This window comes from Thamnophis elegans, chromosome 14 (genome assembly GCF_009769535.1).
Source record: "Thamnophis elegans isolate rThaEle1 chromosome 14, rThaEle1.pri, whole genome shotgun sequence".
NCBI lineage: Eukaryota > Metazoa > Chordata > Lepidosauria > Squamata > Colubridae > Thamnophis > Thamnophis elegans.
Window position 1 is genome coordinate 47,889,399 of NC_045554.1, and position 20,060 is coordinate 47,909,458.

General features: G+C 48.9%; 1 protein-coding gene across 1 annotated transcript in view; it reads left to right on the plus strand.

Moving 5' to 3' along the window:
- JPH3 (junctophilin 3) overlaps positions 1 to 20,060 on the plus strand; it is a 39,987-nt gene that overhangs the window by 2,798 nt on the left and 17,129 nt on the right. Inside the window, exon 2 of the mRNA XM_032230254.1 lies at positions 11,356 to 12,133. Coding sequence (XP_032086145.1) covers positions 11,356 to 12,133 — 778 coding nt within the window. The remainder of the gene's footprint in view (positions 1 to 11,355; positions 12,134 to 20,060) is intronic.

Below are 20,060 nucleotides of genomic sequence, written 5' to 3' on the forward strand. Positions count from 1 at the left end.
GCATTACACTGGGAAAGGATGGCTCCCCGCCTGCCATTCAAAACTGAGGCAGGTCCTGGAAATTAAGATTCCTGTAGTTCCTCAGCCCATCCGCTGGGAGCCTTGTTGCTTCCTGAGATGTCAAAAATAATCTACCATATGCCATTTTTAAAAAAACTACAGACAGATATCAGTCTAATAAGCAGATCCACCTGCGCTGAGGATTTAGTAATATCAAAATAAAAGCTGTCGTGCCTTAACTCAAAAGTCTAGGAGGTAGACATACCGGCAAACGCCATCCAGAGGCGTTTGTTGTCAAACCAGGACGGCCCACGTCCCTCATCTTGCTGTTGGAATAAAGGCTCCAAACAGCTCTGTTTTCCCCAGTGGCCCTGGGAAAACCTCACGGTCAGGAGGTTTGTATCTTTTCCCACACAGCAATTCTCAATGTCTGGGCATTTGTCTCGCACCCAACCTATTCACAGATGCTCTCATCTCTGTGTTTGAGTTGGGTTTCAGAAGCAAATCGTGGACGACTCTCCTGGAAAGGCGTAAGAGAAGTAGGTTTTTTTTCAGGGGCATCAGTGTAGCACAGCTCAGGCCTCCCCCACCCCCACTCCTCTTTTCCAGACCCAACTTTTGGATCTCATAATATTTATCTTCACTCAAGCCCATCCTGTGTAAAGTGTGTACATAACATCCCATCCTCCCGTTGACTCTTTGGGAAAAAAAGAGAATGGTTTCCTAGACCCACTTCCTCGTGTGTAGACAAAAGGTTGGCTTTGTGACCCCTCCCTCCCTCCTCGTTTCTCGGCATTTCCAGCAGCGCCGTTTCTATCTTGAAAAGTGGGTCTGCATCACCCCAAAGTCAATTTTCACATTTCCAGGACGCAAATCATTGGAGCAGCCCAAACAATAAGAGAGGAAGTGAAGGAGAGCAGGTCTCCCTTTATAGGTCTCAGAATTACAGTCTGCTTATTTAAAAAAGAAAGCCTTCCAGCAGTTCATGTGTCCTCCCAATCTCTATTTTAGCTGCTTTATATTTGGAAGTTCAAGCATAGCTGGCAGAACAATACCAAAGAGCCCCACTCCTAGAAATGATAAGACAAGGCTGGAGTAATTGAGTCAGGCTGATGCAAGCGATTTGGATTAACCGGAGGCCGGATCCCTAGAATATTCAAATCCACTTCAGTTGAATGTCCAGCAATGGGAGCTTTTAAAAACAGGCTTGTTACAGGATTTCCTTCTTTCTCCTTTCAATCCTTTCCACGGCTCAGGACCTTGGAGAGCACCTAACTCCCAGCCAGGCTGGACGGAGCATTTTTTGCCCTACAGCACCTGTAGACTTACAATCCGCACTTGAGCTCAAGAGACGGCTGTTAAGTGAGCCTGCCCCATTTTATGACCCCTCTTGCCCCAGTTGTTAAGTGAATCACTGCAGTTGTTAAGTTTAGTAACTCGGTTGTTAAGTAAATCTGGCTTCCCTATTGACTTTGCTTGTCAGACAGTCGTAAAAGGTGGTCCCATGACCTTAGGGCATTGCAGTCACCATAAATATGAGTTAACCAGCATCCAGACTTTGATTATGAAACCCTGGGGATGCTGTAATGGTCGTAAGTATGAAAAAGGTCATACCTTTCAGTGACTTTGGTCACTGAATGAACTGTTGCAAGTCAAGGAATAACCTGTACTTTCTCTGCTCATTTGAGCCTCCCTTTCTGAAATGGATGGTGGGCGAAGTCCTGTTGGGACAGTGGTTCTCCAGAATTCTAGCCAGCATGGCCTTTATCCATGTTTGCTGCCAAACATGGCAGTTACAGTCTCCAGACATGGCATCAAGATGTGGGAGCTGCTCTCTTTTCAATCAATCTCTTTTCAAGCTGTGACACACCCAGGTGGCAGCTGTGAAGACAGCTGCAATAATAATAATAGCAATAACAGTAGACTTATATACCGCTTCCTAGGGCTTTCAGCCCTCTCTAAGCGGTTTACAGAGTCAGCCTATTGCCCCCAACAACAATCCGGGTCCTCATTTTACCCACCTCGGAAGGATGGAAGGCTGAGTCAACCCTGAGCCGGTGAGATTTGAACCGCTGAACTGCTGATCTAGCAGTAGCCTGCAGTGCTGCATTTAACCACTGCGCCACCTTGGCTCAAATCTATGTCAAGAGGTGTATCGGGTGGGCTTGGGTCCCTTGCAGTCCACATGGTGTCAGTTCCATCCTTCCGTGGCCCCTGGGGGTCCAGAGAACAGCAAGCATGGAAGAAATGGGAGGCATATGAGAGGCAGAGGAGCCACCAGGGTTCGTCCGGTGCTCTTTTTGTAGAAGGTGAAACGAGCAGTTTGTGGGATTTTTGATGGGCCACCATAAATGACCGCACTGAAAGTCACAAGTCACAAGGGTCCTTCCTTCGCATCAGAAGGTGAGAGATTGGGAGCAGAGTCCATGCTCTGCAGACCATAGATGAATGTTTCAAGGGTAAGGTATGGCATGGCGTGTGGTGTCCCAATAACTATGGCTGGGCAAAAAATTACATTGGATTAAAGTCAATTTAATTAAAATGATAAGAAGACTGCCCTTGGATTTAATTCTCCACATCCCCACCCCCACCCCCCATCATGCTCAAATGCTGCAGTCCAGGGTTTCTGGTGGGGTGGTGGGTTGAGAGCCCCCAGAACTCTCCAGCACCATATTGGGGAAGATTCTTGCAAATGACATGCAGTTTTCTTCTTATCTCTCAGCTATGTTTCTTTTTCCAGTAAGGCAGCATTAAAATAAAACCAATGCAAGTTTTTAATGTAAATTGGTGCTTTCCAACTTCGGCAACTTTAAGGTGTGTGGAATTCAACTCCCAGAATCTCCAGAATATTGGGAGTTGGAGGACTGTTTGGGAAAGGATGCCCCATGAGAAGCCCTTGTCTCTCTCACCATGCCTCTTTATATTTCGAGGCTTCTACGGAGATTAAGAGCTTAGTTTAACTAAGAAATGGGGCAAGATTAGAGAGTTTATGATGAGGATTACTGAATTTGATGATTAGCAAAGAGAAAGGGAGAGAGAGAGAGAAAATTAGGCAGATTCTCCTGTACTTTGTACAGGAAGCATATTAGAATTGATTAGCTCAATGGACTGAGAAGCTTTCAGCATTCTATAGCAATAGCAATAGCATTTAGACTTATATACCGCTTCATAGGGCTTTCAACCCTCTCTAAGCGGTTTACAGAGTCAGCATATCGCCCCCAACAATCTGGGTCCTCATTTTACCCACCTCGGAAGGATGGAAGGCTGAGTCAACCCTGAGCCGGTGAGATTTGAACCACTGAACTGCAGATAACAGTCAGCTGAAGTACTGCACTCTAACCACTGCGCCACCTCGGCCTGCTTGAGGATCCAACTTTGGATGAGAAGCCCCGATCTTGGTCTGAAGGGTAGAGCAGGTAGTGGACCCAGGTCATTTCACATCTGGGAACAGGTCTAGCATGTCGCAGTGGACAAAGCTGGTGGGGAAATCAGAGCTTCCCCGTGCAGAGAGGGTGCTTGACTTACAACAGTTTGTTTAGTGACCTTTTGGGGTTACAACAGCATTGAAAAAAGTGACTCATGATCCCTTTTCATACAAGCGTTGCAGCGCCCCCGTGGTCACATGATCAACATTCAGAGGCTTGGCAACTGCCTCAGATTTATGACGGCTGTGGTGTCCTGGGGTCATGTGATTCCCCTTTTTGCAGACCTTCCGGCAAGAAACACCAATGGTAAAGCCCCTTAACAACTGCGGTGATTCACTTAACAACTGGTGCAAGAAATGTTGTAAAATGGAGCAAAACAACTGTCTCACTGTGGTGCTAAGTCGAGGAATCTCTGTACTCACCGGCCATTTAAGTTTATTGCTCTTTTCAGAAAGAACCACAGAAACAATCGGACAATCAGAATTAGAATAGAGCTGGAAGGGACCTGGGAGGTCTTCTAGTCCAGCCCCCTGCTCAGGCAGGAGACCCTGCACCACTTCAGACAAGCGACTATCCAGTCTCTTCTTAAAAACCTCCAGTGATGAAGCTCCCACAACGTCTGGAGGCAACTTCTGTCCCACTGGTTAATTGTCCTCACTGTGAGGAAGGTTCTCCTCAATTCCAGGTTGTTTCTACGTCAGGCTCCAAGCGTGGTGCCCAACATCCCTTCACCCCCCCCCCTCTTCCCCAAGAGCTGCTGTGAGGTTCTTGGGCACAGCTGGCCCATGTGCCAGTGACGTTCCCCTCGGGCACACGGAGCTCCTGGGAATCCGCGCCTCGTGCCCTCCCAGCCTCTTGCTTCTGTAGTATTGCCATAGATACAGCTCGCTCTGCTTCAGCTGCTCCTGAATCATTCTGGCGAGGCCTGCCTGGATCGCCCACATGGCTGCCGTTCGCTGCTCAGCCTCTCCTATCAGGGGGAGGGGACAGGGAGTCCTCGACTTACAATGGCTCATTCAGCGACCGTTTGAAGTTGCAACCGTATTAAAAAAAAGTCAGTTATGACCACCTGACCCTTGCAGCAGCATCCCCAGGGCCACGTGTTCAAAATTCAGATGTTTGGCAGCTGACTCATATTTATGACGGTTGCAGCGTCCCGGGGGTCACGTGATTCCCCGTTTGCGACCTTCTGACAGGCAAAGTCAATGGGGAAGCCCGATTCCCTTAACAACTGTGTTACTATGCAATGGTTCGCTTAACAGCTGGGGAAAGCAAGGTCGTAAAATGGGGCAAAACTCACTTAACAACTATCTCACTTAGCAACAGAATCTTTGGGCTCAATTATGTGGTCATAAGCTGAGGACTACCTGTACTGGTGGAAGAATCTTAACAGTTCGTAGCAATCTTGGGTTGGAACCTGGCACTCCAGCCCATTTTCCCCCTATACCACCCAGTGTTCAACAATGGCTTGTTGCTTAATCTTGGTCACCCTGTGGAAGCCACAGGAGGACTTCTTCAGGGTTCAATTGAGCCATAGGAATTTGTTGACCAGCCTGGAGGCATGGCCACCTGGGGGTGGATGGGGGCAAATGATGGCACATATTTTGGTGATTGTACAACAAGGTCATGATCTGCAAAAGGTGCCATGCTATTTGCCTTGAATCTCCATCAGTGTGTACAGGAGAGGGATGGTGAAGGGCCTGCTCAGCTGTCCTTCACTTCCTTCCATAAATGGCCACTCAAGAATATCCATTCCTGGCTTAGACCTGAAGGGAGTTTCTGGCAGTTTGAACAAGTATTTGCTCACCTTTATGTACAGCTGAGTCTCTCAACCTGAGCAACTTTTAACATGCGTGGACTTCAACCCCCAGAATCCCCGGCCAGAATGAGTACAGTGATGTCCAAGCAGCCTTCCGCACAGGTCCGGGTTTCAACTTTTCGTAACGTCCTGACCTTAACCTTGAGACTATTTCTCAAAGCAGACCTTCCAGACCAAGTTTCCTCATGCAGGAAATAAAATTAAAAATTGATGATCTTGTCTAAAGGGAAGATGGTAGACAGACAGACTCAGGAGGAAAGAAAGAGGGAAAATAAAGCTTAATCCATATTCGGAGGCCGACTTCACAATGGAGAACACTGCGTGGTTCAGTTCGAATATCAAATCCATCTCCCATCAGGCCAGAAACTTTCTAGCTAATCATGAGCAGGATACTCAAAAGCCTTATCTGGTTAATGAATTCGACCATGTCCTCACAGGCTGTGGCAAAAAAAGAGAAAAAAATAGGTGACTCTTCTAGACTCTTCTACAAAAATAGAATCTTTGATTACTGAATTCAGAAGGGCATCCAAACAGGCCTTAAAATCATATTCTGTGTTCTGAAACTTGGATGGTACGTAGTGAGACTACCCAACTGTCCCTTGTGGAAACGGATGCAAACAAACCTCTTCGTTCTCTCTGGAGGGTGCAAAGCAGAAAGCTATACATGTTTCAGCAAACAAAGAAAAGGTGGAAGAATATTGACCCCAAGTACAGTATAGTGCAAGAGACTACATTAAGCAGGGTTTTTTTCCTAATCCAGCTTCCAAGCCCATTAAGGAAGGTTGCAGAAAGGCCTTCCCGGATAGCTACCTCTCCTTTCCTCCCTCCTTCCTCCCTCCCTCCTTCCTTCCTTCCTTCCTCCCTCCCTCCTTCCTTCCTTCCTTCCTTCCTTCAGTGCATCTGTCCCTCCTTTAGCAGTGCTTCAGAGTGAATGTCAGTCCTTGAGTAGTAATTAAATGGCGCCACACAAACATTCACACTGACACACAATATTAGCTAAGCGTGGGAAGAACAAATAGGAACAATAAGATTTTCGGGACTAAAAACAAGTTTAAAAATAATTAAGGGAAAATACACACACACACACACAAACACACACACGTACCTCGGCTTCAGGACAACTCAACATACTCAGTAGAGACTGAATCCTCACTGTGAAGAATCCTGGCTGGGAGGATAGAACAGCCTTGCCTGGCCAACTCTGCTATTTTGTGCCTCGGAAGAGATATTGGTATTGGGTATAGAACAGCTATTGGTGTTATGGCGGAGGGCAAGCCTGGTTCTTGCCATATCTGCTTGCCATGCAAAGAGAGAGAGAGAGAGACAGACAGACAGACAGACAGACAGACATACGCATGTGCATATTTTTACCATCTCTACTTTTCAATGGCTAGCAAGCTCATAGCAAGTCCCCACCCTGTCCTTTCTCAGCCAAGGTGTCCTGGGTTGCGATGCTTCTCAACTGCCCCTTTTCCCAGAAACAAGGCTGGCTTCCCCATCCCCTGTTGGATGCCGATGGAGCAGAACCCCAGCCCTGCCCCTCAAAAACCCAGATTGAAGTTCTGCTAGATTGGCATGTGGTGGTTTCCCTTTGCATGCTCAACAACATTTCAAGCCAAAGTCTCCTGCCATTTTCGTCCTGGCATGCTTTCCCCCCTGGGTTCACCCTGGCCCAGATCCTGGCTTGCTCAGCTCCCCGGTGCCGATGATTTCTTCTTCATGTTCACGAGGGCATCTAAGGTTCTTGCTCGGCTCCCAGAGATATATTCTCCCTAGTTCTTCAGATACTATGCTTTGTTCCTTTACTATCACAGTGTCATTCTTGTTCAGCTCAGGTTCTCTCTTTAATCCTCTCCCACTTATTCCAAGCAGAGAGGAGCCATGCCAACACCTCTGCCTTCGGCGTGAGTCTCCTTGGCACCTGCTGCCCGCCAGCCTCTGGAGGGAGAGAATTCAGTGCCTTGGCCTCTTTGAAAGGAGTAGGTGCCAAGGATATCCCCACCCCTTTCCTTTCCTTCCCATGCCAGGCCAGGTGGCGAGTCACCTGGAATGTAAGTAAAACAGCTAAAAGGAAGAGTAGGAAGAGAAGATAAAGACATTTGGTGGCAAAGATTCATAATTCTGTCCTCTTCATATATGGCGACCCAAGAAGGGGACACCAGGATGGTGTGTTGGACCATCGAGTCACAGGAGAATAACCTGGATCTCAGGCCAACTCCACCCACCATCAAGCCACATTTTGGCTGAGGGTATTGTGTGATCATGGACAACAACTGGGGATGCAACTCTGTTTATGACCTCAGCTCTTGCTTAGCCTTCAATGCCTCAGCAACGCCTTCTTGATGCTTTAGTCGCCCATCTGTTGCTCCTCTTCCTTGCTCCATTTGAATTATCCATCCATGGCTCTTATTTATTTACTACATTTATAGGCCACCTATCAAAACAGAAACAAAGAGAAAGACAACTCCTGGGGAGAAAGGCATCCAGTGGTTTCTTATATGATCCACTTTCTCTGGTTCAGGGATGGCCTGTTGTTGGTCAGCATGGAGGCCCAATGTTGTCCCCATTTCCCGGAGAATTGCTGGGCGCTTGAGTCAACCATCTCAAGAAAGGCTACACATTCCTTCCCACCCACTTCAGGCCACCTGAGAGCCAAGTGCTTCTGACAATTGGATTTTGCCCAATACAGAAATGCTTGTTTTGGGGGGCTTAACATGCTTGTAAACCCAACCATTCGGGGACCCCTTTTGAAACGAGTGTACTGTAAGAACTCAGCTGCCTGTGGCTTATTCATCCAAATCTTGGTGAGGCCGCCATGATGAAGGAACCAATTTCTAAGACTCCCTTAAGATGCACCTAAGAAGGGCCTTTCATAAGGTTAATTGATAGTTTCCTGTGGAGTCCTTGGTGCTTCTTGATCCTTGGCTTCTATTGATAGTTTCCTGTTTAAAGATTCAGCTCGGTTTGTCCTTTCTCTGACCAGCATTTGGGGATTATCCCTAAATTACCCTTTAATTAATCAGCTTTTATCTCTTCATCATCCACTCGGAGGGAAGAGGGACACTGTGTCATTAACATTTTTCAGTTGGAGGCGCATAGATCTTCTTTCTGTTATAGTGAAATAATTTATTTACACACACACACACACACACACACACACACACACACAACCCAGAAACAAAATTCTGCTTTGTAATTGTTTTTACTATGGAACGTGAGCTACAAGTCTCGGGGTCTTATGCTCCAGAAAAGTAGATGCCCAAGCAAGGTTGCAGGTTTTGGGATCCATGAAAGTGCAACAGATGTTGTTATTTTGCCCCTTGTTCTTTGCTAGGGAATAGGAAGAGATAATTTAGGATTTCCTGCTTTTGAGAAGCTTGATTGGATGAAGATGAACAGATGCACCAAGGAGCCATTGCCAGCAACCTGCCTTGTCCCGACCCTGATAAATAAATGTAACTGCGAGTCACAGTAGAAATGTACCTGCCCACCCCTGACTGCCTGTTTGTTGCTGGAATGAATGCTTTGCAAGTTCACAAAATACTCCCGTCCCAGATTTTAAAAACGGCACCATAAAAAGGAGTAGCACAGAAAATGCTGGAATGCAGCGATTAAGTGGGGGGGGGGGAGGAGTCTGGGCATTCTCTGTCCTAAGCAAGTGAACAAATCATGGCATCTCCCAAGACGTGTGAAAAATAGAGGAATTGCACTTTTATTTTCTAAAAGCAGCTTGACCTGGTCTGTGCCTAAAATCAAGCCTGTGTTAGTTTTTTATTCTCTGAGTCTCTCCCTGACAAAAGCTGTCTGCTTTTATCTGTTATTTGACGGTTGAATCTGTACATCTTCCTGTCGTGCCCAGAGGAGACTGAGCAGAACTTTTACATTTATTCACAACACTAGACCTATTTGCGGTTGGAATAATAGCTGGCGGGTGGTCGAAATGTGATAAACGTAAACTTAATTTGAAGCTGCATTGTTTCTTTCCGGGGATGGCCTTACAGCTCCTTGAACTCTGGTGCAGTACCATTTTCGTTTTGACCCAGGAACGCAGCTGAACCTGGCAAAGATTTCCATTCCACTCCCCTTCTGTTTGTCCAATAGGTTTCTGTTGAGAATGGATCGTGGTCCTTTCGATGGTTGCCGGGAAGGGAAAGAAGGGGGGGAGGGAGGGAAGGAAGGAAAAGGGAAGGGATGGAAAGGAGGGAAGGAAGGAAAAGGAAAGGAGGGAGGGAAGGAAGGAAAAGGGAATGGAGGGAAGGAAAAGGAAGGAAGGAAGGAAGGAAAAGGGAAGGAAAGGGAAAGGAGGGAAGGAAGGAAGGAAAAGGGAAGGGGTGGAAAGGAGGGAAGGAAGGAAAAGGAAAGGAGGGAGGGAAGGAAGGAAAAGGGAATGGAGGGAAGGAAAAGGAAGGAAGGAAGGAAGGAAAAGGGAAGGGATGGAAAGGAGGGAAGGAAGGAAGGAAAAGGGAAGGGATGGAAAGGAGGGAAGGAAGGAAAAGGAAAGGAGGGAGGGAAGGAAGGAAAAGGGAATGGAGGGAAGGAAAAGGAAGGAAGGAAGGAAGGAAAAGGGAAGGAAAGGGAAAGGAGGGAAGGAAGGAAGGAAAAGGGAAGGGGTGGAAAGGAGGGAAGGAAGGAAAAGGAAAGGAGGGAGGGAAGGAAGGAAAAGGGAAGGAAAGGGAAGGAGGGAAGGAAAAGGAAGGAAGGAAAAGGAAAGGAAAAGGAAAGGAGGGAGGGAAGGAAGGAAAAGGGAAGGAAAGGGAATGGAGGGAAGGAGGGAAGGAAAGGAAAAGAAAGGAAAGGAAAAGGAAGGAAGGAAAAGGGAAGGAAAGGAAGGAAGGAAGGGAAGGGGAAGGAAAGGGAAAGGAAGGAAGAGAAGGAAAGGAAAGGGGAAGGAGGGAAGGAAGGAAGGAGGGAAGGAAGGAAGGGCAAGTGAGATGAGTAAAAGCTGGATCAGAGCTTTTGGGAGTGGTGACTCTTAGCTTAAGGTTAGGGAGAGAATGCATCAGCAAGGGCAACTGGGTTGATGGGTTGGGGTATTGAGCAGCAGAGGCCAGTGAACGGAGAGATTGAACGAAAAGACCCGTCTCCTTCCAGAACTCTGCCGAGGTTCCTTTGGATTCATCCTTCCTGGACTGCTGGCCGACTGCTTTTGCAGCCCTAAGTTCAAGCCCTCACATGACCCTTCAGCCCAGGGAGAGGTCATGGTGAAAACCAGCCTCCTAGGCCGCAGTCACGGATGATGAGACTAATCACATGGGGGGAAAGAAGCCATGGCTTGATCCAGAATTTGCAGGAAGGCTGCCAGAAATATCTATGTAAGCTGGGCTGAGGGGCTCCTTGGAGACGAAGAGGATGTAAACAGGATGAAGAACTTCTAAGATATTGTTGGTAAGCAGATGCTAGGAGGTGCAGAGTACTGACCCCTGCTGGACTAGCCAGGAAGTGCTCTGCGGTGGGTTTTCAGCAACAGAGCCCTGGCACAACCCCTCCCTCCTCGCCCACCCACAGCCACCTGTCAAAAGCTTCATCCCACGTTCTAGTGGCAAATTATTTTGGCTTCGCTTGCTGAGCCGAATTGCCCTCCCCCACGCCCAGCCTGCAAAAGGAATCAGCAGGCCCTTCCAGAAATGGAAGTTTGGACAAAATTCTTCTCCGCAACTGGAGAAAAGGCAGCTGAGGGGTCCTTGGTTGCTTTCCTGGCATTTCATCACCCAAACTAGGGAACATCCATCCGTGCTAGTTTTAAGAAGAAGCTGCTTTTGAAATAGAAATGAGGAGAGATTTTCTGACAGTGAGAACAATCAACTCATGGAACCCAAGTTGCCTTCAGAAGTTGTGGGAGCTTCATCAAAGGGAGATTGGACTGCCATTTGTCAGGGATGGTGTAGTGTCTCCTGCATGGGCGGGGGGGGGTGTTGGACTAGATGACCTACAAGGTCCCTTCTAACTCTGTTTATCTATCTAAGTTAAAATGTACCATGAGCTCCAATGTAATGGAATGTCGTGAAGGTTGTGGGCGAATAGATCCGTGACCCCACAGTCCTACAGGACCGTGTGGCTGAGAAGGCTTGGTTGTGACTCTCTTTCCTTTCCTTTCCCCCCTCTCGCTCGCAGGGACATACCAAGGCCAGTGGGCCGGAGGCATGCGCCAGGGCTACGGCGTTCGGCAGAGTGTCCCATACGGCATGGCTGCGGTTATCCGGTCGCCATTAAGAACATCGATCAACTCTTTGCGCAGCGAGCACACCAACGGCACGGCATTGCACCCCGATGCGTCCCCTGCCGTGGCTGGGAGCCCCGCCGTCTCAAGGGGGGGATTTGTCTTGATGGCCCACAGCGACGCGGAGATCCTGAAGAGCAAGAAGAAGGGCATATTCCGGCGTTCCCTGCTGAGCGGCCTCAAGTTGCGCAAATCCGAGTCCAAGAGCTCGCTAGCCAGTCAGCGGAGCAAGCAGAGTTCCTTCCGCAGCGAGGCGGGCATGAGCACCGTCAGCTCCACCGCCAGCGATATCAATTCCACCATCAGCCTGGGCGAAGCCGAGACCGAGATCTCCGTCATCGAGGATGACATCGACGCCACCACCACGGAGATTTACGTGGGCGAGTGGAAGAACGACAAGAGGTCCGGCTTTGGCATCAGCCAGCGCTCCGATGGCCTCAAGTACGAAGGGGAGTGGGCCACCAACAAGCGCCACGGCTACGGCTGCATGACCTTCCCCGACGGCACCAAGGAAGAGGGGAAGTACAAGCAGAACATTCTCGTCAGCGGCAAACGGAAGAACCTCATCCCCTTGAGGGCCAGCAAGATCCGCGAGAAGGTGGACCGGGCCGTGGAGGCAGCCGAGCGGGCAGCCACCATCGCCAAGCAGAAAGCGGAGATTGCAGCTTCCAGGTAGGTCTTTGGCAATGGCCTTGGGGGTTGACGAGCAAGGAGAAAGAGGAGGAGGAGGAGGAGGAGGAGGAGGAGGAGGAGGAGGAGGAGGAGGAGACATGCATTCTTGTGGTTAGTGTTTTTGAAGGCGTTGAGTTTGGAATCCATTCTTTAGATCCTCCATAGGATCTGAGTTTTGAACACCTGTGAATAATTCTGATGGAGAACTGGTGGAATTCTGCTTCCAGTAAGTTGGAGAAGGCTGTAGGTAGATTTTGTTTTGCTGAGTTGGTCATTGTGTGCAACTTGCAAGCTTCGTAGTCCTCTGTGACAGTCTATTGCAAACAAACTCAGTTATGGAATTCAGCAAGCCATATCATCATAGCTTCTCTTCTCCTCAGCTAGGAGACGGAAAGTAAACAAGGGAACAGCAGCAATTCCTTGAGTGGCATCCTCTAAATCAGAGCTCGGAATCCATCACCGTCCAGGAACAATTTGCTGGGGGGGGGGGGGGGCTTCTTTTTCCCTTGATACAATCACCGTCTGTGTTAGAACTGCCTGCTGGGTGTATCCTTTGCTTGAATCCACTCCTCTCTACTAAAAACCAAGGTTTTACCCTCGGTGCTTTTCAATGGCACAACGGGCCAAATTCCACAGAGCAAGGATTGTGCAGGCCAGGCTCCTTCTTAGGCAATTCTTTCTCTTGCTCAGCATAATGACGGGGAGCAGATTGCTTAGCATAAACTTGGATTTTTGTAAGAATGCAGGAGGATTTGGACTGAGATCGCCCAGGCTCCATCACTGCCTGGAGAAATTGGGGCTCCGCTTCTCCTCTCAGGGTCTGAAAGCCCCATGAGCAGATAAAAGAGATGGGGCTCCATCCCCTAAGCTTTTTTTAAAAAAAACGTTGTAGGTGTCAGGGTTCCAAACAGCGTCCAATATAAGGGAGATTCGGGTTAATGTCAGGTTTACAAATAGAATCCAAAATAAAATCAGAGTCCGATGCAAAGGATTCCTCAAAGTTCCAATTTATTAAGAGAGCCATGTTGGCACATCTGGGAAAACCCGAATCTGAAAGCTTCCGAGTTTTCCCTCCCAGTTGAAAGTTCAAGATCCTTCCCCAACACATGGTCCAATCTTCCACTGCCACGACGACAGATTCCTCCTATCCAGTTCCGGCCAGTTGCAGAGACAAAAGATGACCTTGGCTTTCTAAGAAGAATGTTGTTATGGCTACATATCACCCAGCTCCATTTAATCCCCCCCCCTCCCATTTTCCCACAGTAGAAAGTGTGGCAGGCCTGAAGTGCCAAGAGAAAAGATGGCTTGCAAGCATGACAGTAGGATGTTTTGGAGTGCAGATTCTACAGCGGATTTAGCCCCACTAATTTAACTTCTTGTCTCAAGTCAGTGGGGAAATTGTGCCATTGACAACATTGGGGCTGCCCTTGAAGAGTGTTTGAAGACTTCAGCTGGTCCAGAATGCAGCCGCGCGAGTGATTGTGGGTGCACCTCGGTACACCCATGTTACACCTATCCTCCGCGAGCTGCACTGGCTTCCCATTGGTCTCCGGACACGCTTCAAGGTGCTAGTCATTACTTTTAAAGCCCTACATGGTATCGGACCTGGTTACCTGAGAGACCGCCTCCTGCCAGTCACCTCCCAAAGACCTATTAGATCCCACAGACTGGGCCTCCTCCGGATTCCATATGCCGGCCAATGTCGGCTGGCGACTCCCCGGGAGAGGGCCTTCTTTGTTGCAGCTCTGGCCCTCTGGATCGATCTCCCCATTGAGATCCGGACCCTTACTACCCTTCCGGCCTTCCGCAAAACAACTAAGACCTGGCTGTTCCGGCAGGCCTGGGGCTGTTGAATTATCCAGCCCCATTCGATGTTATGACTGTTGCTGAATTTTTAATTGTTGTTTTTATTTTTGTACCCCCTTCCCTTCTTATTGTTAGCCGCCCTGAGTCTCTCGGGAGTAGGGCGGCATACAAGCTAAATGAACCTAACCTAACCATTTCAGCCATGCAGTCAGGGATATTAATGGAAGGAGGCAGAATGGCCATGCCTGGTTTACAGATGGACGACTGAATATTCCCATTTTTTGGGGGGGAGGGAAGGCTTTCTGTTAGCACTTAACAGGTGGCGGCGTTAATAGCCATATTATCATGCATGACAGTTGTCAAAGCCTTGGGATGTGTGAATAAGTAATGTAAGAAAAGAAGTGGGATGTCTCTATATGTTATTTATTGATTCACCTTTCCGTGTCACTCTGTGTACCAAACAGATTCTGCATAATCCAGGGGTCTCCAACCTTGGCAACTTGAAGCCTGGGGGACTTTAACTCTCAGAATTCCCCAGCCAGCAATTCTGGGAGTTAAAAGTCCTCCAGGCTTAAAGTTGCCAAGGTTGGAGACCCCTGGTGTAATCTTACCTGGCCATCACAGAGCTTGGATTAACGGGTAGCATATTTGAAGGTCTTCTCATTCTAGGCCGCTGGGCTGAATGATTGAGAGAGAAGGACACCTCCTTTACAGGTAACAGCGGTAGAGAAAAATACTCTCAACCAGAGGATAAATGTAGATACGCCTTCTTCCTAGAGCAAGACTTAAGACTAAAGTCCGTGCTCCGGTTTGGGCAGAATCTCTATGAAGTTGCACACAAGGAAGAAGCTCAGGACTCCATTGGGATGATTAGAGAGAGTTTTTTCAGGGGGAAAACAGTAGGACAGGTGTTCCCACCTTGATCCATTTTAGAGGAGAGAGGGAGTGTCCATGAATGCAGGCACTGAAATGGGATGATAGCCGTCATCCAACGCTTGAAGGGATGAGCGCATAAGAAGTGTTGTTTGTCAATTGTGACCTCAAGTCTGGATTATTGTAATGCACTCTACATGGGGCTGCCCTTGAAGAGTGTTCGAAGACTCCAATTAGTCCAGAATGCAGCCGCGCGAGCGATTGTGGGTGCACCAAGGTACACCCACGTTACACCTATCCTCCGCGAGCTGCACTGGCTACCTATTAGTCTCCGAATCCGCTTCAAGGTGCTGGTCGCTACCTATAAAGCCCTACATGGCATCAGATCTGGGTACCTGAGAGACCGCCTCCTGCCGATTACCTCTCTCAGACCAATTAGATCGCACAGGTTGGGTCTCCTCCGGATTCCATCTGCCAGCCAATGTTGGCTGGTGACTCCCCGGGGGAGAGCCTTCTCTGTTGCAGCTCCAGCCCTCTGGAACGATCTCCCTGTTGAGATCCGGATCCTTACTACCCTCCCGGCCTTCCGCAAAGCCACCAAGTCCTGGCTGTTCCAGCAGGCTGGGGGGGAGCTGAGAAGCATCTACCTCCACGGAAATTGTGAATGTTGGTTTTGTTTTTAATATGTTGTCTTTGTCTCGTTTCCCCCCTTTCCCTTGTCTTTTGTGAGCCGCCCGGAGTCCTCCGGGAGTGGGCGGCATACAAGACAAATAAATAAATAAATCCCGAGAGAATTGTCAATCCCGAGAGAACATGGTAAATCTCCCAGCATTGCAAATGAGTTGTGTTTCAGAAACACAAGGCTCACTTTGGCACCCTTCTCTCTGGCCGCTTCCTCACAAGGGCCTCTCTGACATTGTCCTGGCCCAGTCTGGACATTCAGACGACCCCCAAGAGAACTGAATCGAGACACAAATAACAATGGAGAACCACTCTACGAACGGCACATAGATAAGAGGGCATCCCTGGTTGTGTTACATCTGAAAGGTCTCAGAAGAGGTCCGTCCATCTGTCCGTCTTTGCTGTCTTTAAGACTTGTGGACTTCAAACACACACCCCCCCCCCAAATTCTTCAGCCAGCCATGGGGGAATCCTGGGAGTTGAAGTCCACAAGTCTTCATGATGCCACATTTGGTGACCAATGTCTGTGGCGCCCTAAAGAGGGTGAGACCAAGGCCTGCAATGGTGGGTGAAGAAGAAGCTCAGAGCAGCCTTGGTTTTCCGGCAGACCCCCGGGAAATGTTGTTTCCGAAGCTGCCACAGGCAGAAAGGTTGGAGATGGGACACCTGCGGAAGGACACCTTCCCAGGCGGCAGATGTTCCCTGATGACACTCCCCTGGGGGGGACAGCAGGGTGGGCTCCTTTCTCAATGCACACAAGCACAGCAGAGGAGAGGGCCGGAAAAGGCTCCATCCCCCCCTAACCCAGTGAAATAAATTGCTCTGCTTGCCGAGAGGCTCCTGTGCGGAGCTCCTCCTCCTCCTCCTCCTCTTCCTCCCCCTCCCCCTCCTCGTTCACTGCTACAGAATACCAAAATAGTTCTGCAGGGTTTGCCCATCCTCAGCTCCTGGTCGGGAAGAAAAAAACGTGACGGCTGGGCAGCCTCTCGCCGATTGGATTCGCTCCCCCCGGTCCCTGGAATGAGGCCTGGGGTGCTGGGTACGGGGGGTCCACCCTGCCAGGGGGTCCCCCAAAGCCAAAGAGGTTGGAAGCGGGGCGAAGGAGGGAGCGTTTGGCGCAGAACGTTCTGTCCCTGCGCTCTCTGGGTGTTTTTCAACAACAAGGCCAGATGGAAGCCGGCAGAAGTGGAGCGGCGGGGTAGCGAGACAGGAAGGAGGCAGGCAGAGGCTCCGCTGATTCATCTTTGGCGAGGCGCTCCTTTTTCAGCGAAGGAGGTCAAGGCGGGGAAAGGGAAAGGGCCAGCCGTGTACAAGAGGGAGAAATGGGATTCTTTCCCCCCCCCCTCACACACACACATCTGGGACAAACCTCCTGCTCCTGTTCCTCCTCCCCCGCTCCTCTCCTCCTCCTCCTCCTCCTCCTCCTCCTCCAGCAATTTCTCATTGCTTCTTTTCCTTCTCTTCTCTTCCTCCTCCTCTTCCAGCAAACCTTCTCTTGTTGCTTCTCTTCCTCCTCCTCCTCCTCCTCCAGCAATCCTCCTCCTATTGTTCCTCCTCCTCCTCCTCCCGCCTCTCTGCCAGGCATCTTTCCTGCTGTCTCAGCCCCCATCCACCCCACGCCCAGCTTGCCACAGACGAGGCTGCTCAGCTACTAATCCTGCCAGTTTGATTGCAGGGAGGAAGGACCGTGTGGCCCCTGGGTGGTGGAGAAAGCGGCTTCCTCCGAGGAGAAGGAGAGGCAGCCCCCCCCCCCCCGTCAAGGATCAGGCTCAGATATTTTTGTTGGTTTAAATCAGGAGGGCCCTTCATTTGTTTTGGGGGTGTGAGCCTCCAGAGTCAACTAGCATTTCTAGGAATTTCCCCCAACCTGGCATTCTGCAGATGTTTTAACTGCAAACACCTGGAATCCTTTGCAACACATGTTGCTCCTTAGGGAATTTTCAGAAAGTTGCTCTATAAAATGGGTAGACATCCATGGACATCATCATCATCATCATCACCACCATCACCTAATTCTGAAATTCTGTGCATATGCATACAAATGTTAAAATAAATACGCTAACAATATGAAAATAGGGACTATTAATGAACTTCGCACAGGCGCCTTTTAGCTCAGGGTATGCGGTGAGGTGAGGTCATCCAAATGCCTGATTTATGGTTCCATATTTCACATAAATCCAGAAAGGTGAACTAAATCATGGTGGACGTAATGCGCCCTGCGATTATCAAACTTCTTAATAACACCGTGATATATTTCCAAAAGAGATTAATTTGGAGGGGAGGGGGGGGAAACCCCCGGAAAGATGGAAGAGCTAATCATGACTGGATATAGCGCTTAAGGCGGATGGCTCACATGAAACCAGGCAAAGATCCGTCTGGTGCAAATGCATTTGGATTCCAGAGCTGCCTTTGGGCTGCCTAAATCATTTCCCCTTCCTCCTCTTCTTTCCTCCTTCCTCTTTGTCCTCCTCCTGCTGCTGCTTTTACTGTCCAAAAACCAGAGACAGTAAACTAGTTTTCCTGCCATTTGAAAGAGAAGAAGAGCTCTATTCGTCCCCTCAAGTTCCTTCTTTTCAGGCAACTTGGTAGAATCATGTGCATTTCTGTGTTTCTCTCTCCTCCCTCCCTTCCTTCCTTCCTTCCTTCCTTCCTTCCTTCTCTCCCTCCCTCTGGAAGTATTATAAATGGGGCACCTTCCAAATAGGTTTTGGAAACAGCTTCAGGAAATTCTGGGGTGCCTGCATCCACCTCAGGTGCTCCTTTGAGGAAAGGTTCCTTTAGGGCAAAATTTGGGAGTGGAGACTTTTCAGATGTGGCTGAAAGACAATTCCAGGACCTCCATTTGGCAGGCAGAAAGTTGCTTTCCAGCAAGGCCTGTTGGGCCGTTGACTCTTCGCACCTGATTTTAGTGTCTAAAGCCAGAAAGAGTTTGTTCTAATCACTGGCTGCCTTAATGAGGGGCGCCATCCCCGGAAGCAGCCTCTGTACAAGCGTTGCTCCTTCCTGAGGAGGTTGGCCTTCCGAAAAGCAGGCTGTGTCTGATTCTACTTTAGGTTATACTGAACGTGCTCTGCAGCGGGAGGAAAGGATAGCTGGCCCTGGATTCTTCGGTAATCCAGATAATTAAAGGCTTTGCCCTCAGCCCCGGCTTAGCTAGACAATGAACGCCAATCCCTTTGATTACCCTTGTAATGTTGTGGCTTGTCAAGGTGGCATCATGCGACGCTTGGCAGCCCACTGGGTTCAACGAGACATGCGTTCGACGAGGCAGGGCACATGATGCCCGAGGTCTTTCGTGGGTTCCAACCTACTCAAAGGGTTCCCACTCGGTTGAGTTTAAAGGTTTTTTTCACCCTTTGGAGGGATGGGCAAAACAGCCTGTCCGTGAGCTGTTGTGTGTGTGTCGATCTAGATTCTAGGGCCAGGGGTGCAAGATGATGTTCCAGAGGGTACAAAAACTTGGGTTTAGAAATTTCAAAATTATAGCCTATATGGACAATTACAGGCATATAATTATTTACTTTTGTAAGGGGTGTGAGAATATATCAGAAGCGTTCTAGGGTTGCGGGGTATAGAAAAGGTTGGGAGCCCTGAACAATGTTTCTCAGCCTCAACAACTTTAAGATGGATGGACTTCAAGTCCCAGAATTGCCCAGCCAGATGGGACTTGAAGTCCACCCATCTTAAAGCTGGTGCTGTTGACAAACACTAGCTTAGAGGGCCCAGCCCAGTTTGCTTCTACTGATATTTTGTTGTTTGGAGGAGGGGGGGGGAAACGGGGTACAAAATGGATTTAAGTAAAGATTTAGAAACATATTTTCACTCTATGTTCCCTCAAACCTTTCTTTTTAAAGAAAAGGGTATTTTGATCTGTTTTGCCAAGCTGTATTTGAACATTTGGGAAGCATCAGAGCCAGGAGATGACTAAATCCTAATCAAATTATTTCAGAATCTGCCCATGTCAGATTCACCCAACAACACTCCAAACTGCGGGGCCTCCAGATGCAACAAACAGTGATACAGAATTGCTCATGATATGGAAAACCTTGGCTGAACTTTTATTTATTTTTTTATTTATTAAATATATTTATATGCCGCCCAATCCCGAAGGACTCCCTCTTGCGTGCCTTCACAGGCCCAGGGCTCTATGGGTGATTCCCATAGAGCCAAGGTGGCGCAGTGGTTAGAGTGCAGTACTGCAGGCCACTTCAGCTGACTGCTATCTGCACTTCGGGGGTTCTAATCTCACCGGCTCAAGGTTGACTCAGCCTTCCATCCTTCCGAGGTGGGTGAAATGAGGACCCAGACTGTGGGGGCGATATGCTGACTCTGTAAACCGCTTAGAGAGGGGCTGGAAGCCCTATGAAGCGGTATATGTCTAACTGCTATTGCTATTGCTATTGATTCAGGCTAATAAATCACGACCCGATTCGCCCTTCATGCCAGGCTGTGACCATTCACTAGTTACTGAGGAGCAGAAGGTCCAGCTGTCCATTTGGGGGGAAAAAAAGATAATGGAGACTAGACTCCTAAAATGTTATAAGAGGCTGCTGGTCATTATCTATAA